The sequence below is a fragment of the Myotis brandtii genome, unplaced genomic scaffold, assembly GCF_000412655.1.
Source record: "Myotis brandtii unplaced genomic scaffold, ASM41265v1 scaffold181, whole genome shotgun sequence".
Taxonomy (NCBI): domain Eukaryota; kingdom Metazoa; phylum Chordata; class Mammalia; order Chiroptera; family Vespertilionidae; genus Myotis; species Myotis brandtii.
The window spans coordinates 859,444-862,303 of record NW_005356712.1 but is presented as its reverse complement, the minus strand read 5'-3'; the positions used below and the strand labels follow the sequence as shown (position 1 = coordinate 862,303).

The 2,860-nt window shown below is 68.4% G+C and overlaps 1 protein-coding gene across 1 annotated transcript in view; it reads left to right on the top strand.

Annotated features, from left to right (window-relative positions):
- ACADS (acyl-CoA dehydrogenase, C-2 to C-3 short chain) overlaps positions 1–1,419 on the top strand; it is a gene marked incomplete at its 5' end in the record, with an annotated part of 4,571 nt that extends 3,152 nt beyond the window's left edge. Inside the window, 4 exons of the mRNA XM_005863752.1 lie at positions 86–223; positions 364–459; positions 590–646; positions 762–1,419. Coding sequence (XP_005863814.1) covers positions 86–223; positions 364–459; positions 590–646; positions 762–914 — 444 coding nt within the window. The remainder of the gene's footprint in view (positions 1–85; positions 224–363; positions 460–589; positions 647–761) is intronic.
- Between the last annotated feature and the right edge of the window lie 1,441 nt (positions 1,420–2,860).

Here is a 2,860-nt window from a genome sequence, read left to right as displayed (position 1 = left end):
GGGGGGGTGAGCCTGGCAGGGGGTGGGGCCCTGGGTCGAGGCCCTGGCACCCAGCTGGCCAGCTACTGACAGGCGGTCCCTACAGCAAACCCTGGACATGGGCCGCATTGGCATCGCCTCCCAGGCACTGGGCATCGCCCAGGCCGCCCTGGACTGTGCTGTGAACTATGCTGAGAATCGCAAGGCCTTTGGGGCGCCCATCACCAAGCTCCAGGGCATCCAGGTACCAGCCTGGAGCCTGGGGAGGGAACCGGGCGGACAGGAGCGTCCTGCTCCCATGCTCCCCTCCTGCTCCCTGCTGTCCTCCGCGGGAGGGCGGGGGAGGGGGGGTGCTGACTGGCGGCCGGGGCCTGGTCGTTGCAGTTCAAGTTGGCGGACATGGCCCTGGCCCTGGAGAGTGCCCGGCTGCTGACCTGGCGCGCCGCCATGCTGAAGGACAACAAGAAGCCTTTCACCAAGGTGCCCTGGGAAGGGAGAAGCCTGGGTGGGGTTCCAATTCCTGCTGCTCCAGGGGGGCTCTCCCAGCCTGCCCTCTGAGGGCCGGTGCTGGGCACGTGGTGCCGTTTCTGACCCCTGTCCCTGCGGTTAGGAGGCAGCGATGGCCAAGCTGGCTGCATCGGAGGCCGCGACTGCCATCAGCCACCAGGTGAGTGTCCGGGGCGGCGAGGCCCGGGTTGAGCTGTCCTTGTGTGGCTGATCCTGCCCCTGTCTGTCCCACATGGAGGTGTCTTCTCCGCCCTGAGCCCTGCCTTTCACCGTAGGCCATTCAGATCCTGGGTGGCATGGGCTACGTGACAGAGATGCCGGCCGAGCGGCACTACCGCGACGCCCGCATCACCGAGATCTACGAGGGCACCAGTGAGATCCAGAGGCTGGTCATCGCGGGCCACCTGCTCAAGAGCTACCGGAGCTGAGCCCCGGGGCTGGCCACACCCAGCCCGCGGCTGCGGACCTGACTGTGGGAAGGAGTGGGAGCCACGTGGCCCTGACCCGACTCCAGACACGGCGGACAGGCAGGGGCCAGGCCACCGCCCAGCCCTCCTGGTGACCAACGTGCCAGACCGACGTGCGCATCCCTGGAGAAGGGGAGGCGAGGGGCTGTGCCCTGCGTGAGGACTCACCCCCGCGCTCTGTCCTGGCTTCGCTCCCCCTCACCACGGTGCCTTATTCTTCATCCCGGGACGGCCTCCTGAAGGCAGGGCCCTGGGAAGGACTGGCCACTGGGGGCGCCCTGGTTGCCGTGGGCCCTGGTGCTCAGCAGGAGGCCAGGAGGGCCTGGGACTCAGGGGCTGCTCTTTTCCCTGAGGTCAGGGGTCAGGAGGAGTGGGTGGGGCTGGAGTAACTTCAGAGCAGCAGGAGCCGACAGAGGAGTCAGGTGGGTGGGACAGTGGGAACAGAGCAATAAAGCGACCTGTCCGAGCCGTGTCCTTGCCTGTGAGCTGCCGGAGGCAGACGCTCCTTCCCACGGCTTTCTGACCAGCGCGTCCGCCTGTCGCAGGAGGGCCTGGCTGCCCGGAGAGCTCCAGTGAGAGGCCGGTGACACAGGCCAGGCCGGGAGGAGCCGCTCCGGGGCCTCCTGGGTGTCAGGAGAGTGGCCCCCGCTTTCCACCGAGGAAAGGAGGTGCCAGATGGGCCGGAGGGGGTTGGGGAAGGAGCAGAGCTGTAGAGGCCCCATGTGAGTGCTGGGGGGGAGCTGGAGGGGGAGGGGGCAGCACTGAGCCTGCCAGGGAGGTCCTGGTCGGGGACCAGGCTTTGGGCCAAGGTGCCTGGGGCTGGAGCCCGAGCTCAATCGCTGTGGCTCCGTGAAGTGAGTGGAGAGAAAACGAGAAGGAAAGCAAACACCAGGCGTTGCTGTGAGGTCTGGAGGGAGGACAGTGGGGAAATGACCCATTTGGAGCGACCGCCAAAGGGGCGCCGGACACACCGGCCATCGCCACGCGTGGACTTCTGTGCCAGGCAGGCTGCTGCGGCCTCACCCCCACGGAGACGGCAGCCTCCCACTCTCCCACTCCACCTCTCCGGGGCCCACGCGGCAAGGCTGGCCTTGACCTTGGCCCTAGAGACCTGGCGGGCAGTGCCCCTCCCCTAAGCATGGGCTCCTTCGGCCCACTCGCTGCGCCAGCACCTGGCCTCGGTGTCCTGGAGCCGGGCGGGCGGGTGTGGGGGGCGGAGAGGAGCTCCCCGCGCGGGAATCAGGTCCTGATTTCCACCACCTGAGGGCAAGCAAGGGCGCGGGAGGCGGCGTGGGCCAGCGCGGGTCAGGGCGGGCGGAGCTCAGGTGAGGCTGCGGGCACTCAGGTGAGACCCTCCTGATAATGACACCGGTGATCGGATCCGCTGCCGCCAGCTCCGAGGCCAGGCAGCGCCAGGGCAGGGCCGGCTGGTGGGGCTCCTGCTCCAGGTAAGCACCCCGCCGACACCCTCGGGCTCCTGGGCCCTGGCTTGGTGTGGGGAGGAGCCGGGTGGGTTCAGAGCTCCTCCCAGGAGCGCAGGTGTGACCACCTCACCTGGGAGCAGGTGGAGGTCTGACCCCCGGAGTCCCTGACCCCCACGATCGGCGGGAGGGTGTCAGGTGGCTCCACCCCTGGCCCAGCGGAGGGCAAGGACAGGGCGGTGGGCGTCTTTGGGCCACTCTCTCAGCACTGCCAGGGGCTCGGGCAGCGAGTCGTCTTCCTGAAGAGCCAGCATTGAGGACACAGTGCAGGGTTAGGTTGTTTTCCTGGTGTTAAGTGGAGGCGTGAGTCACGTCAGGGCTCAGAGGGGAACGGGGGAACTGAGCTCAGTCCCAGGCGGGCGGCCGCTGGAGCCCAGCTCTCCTGCGGGGCCCTGGCCCCTCCCGGCTGGGCATTCAGACCCAGAG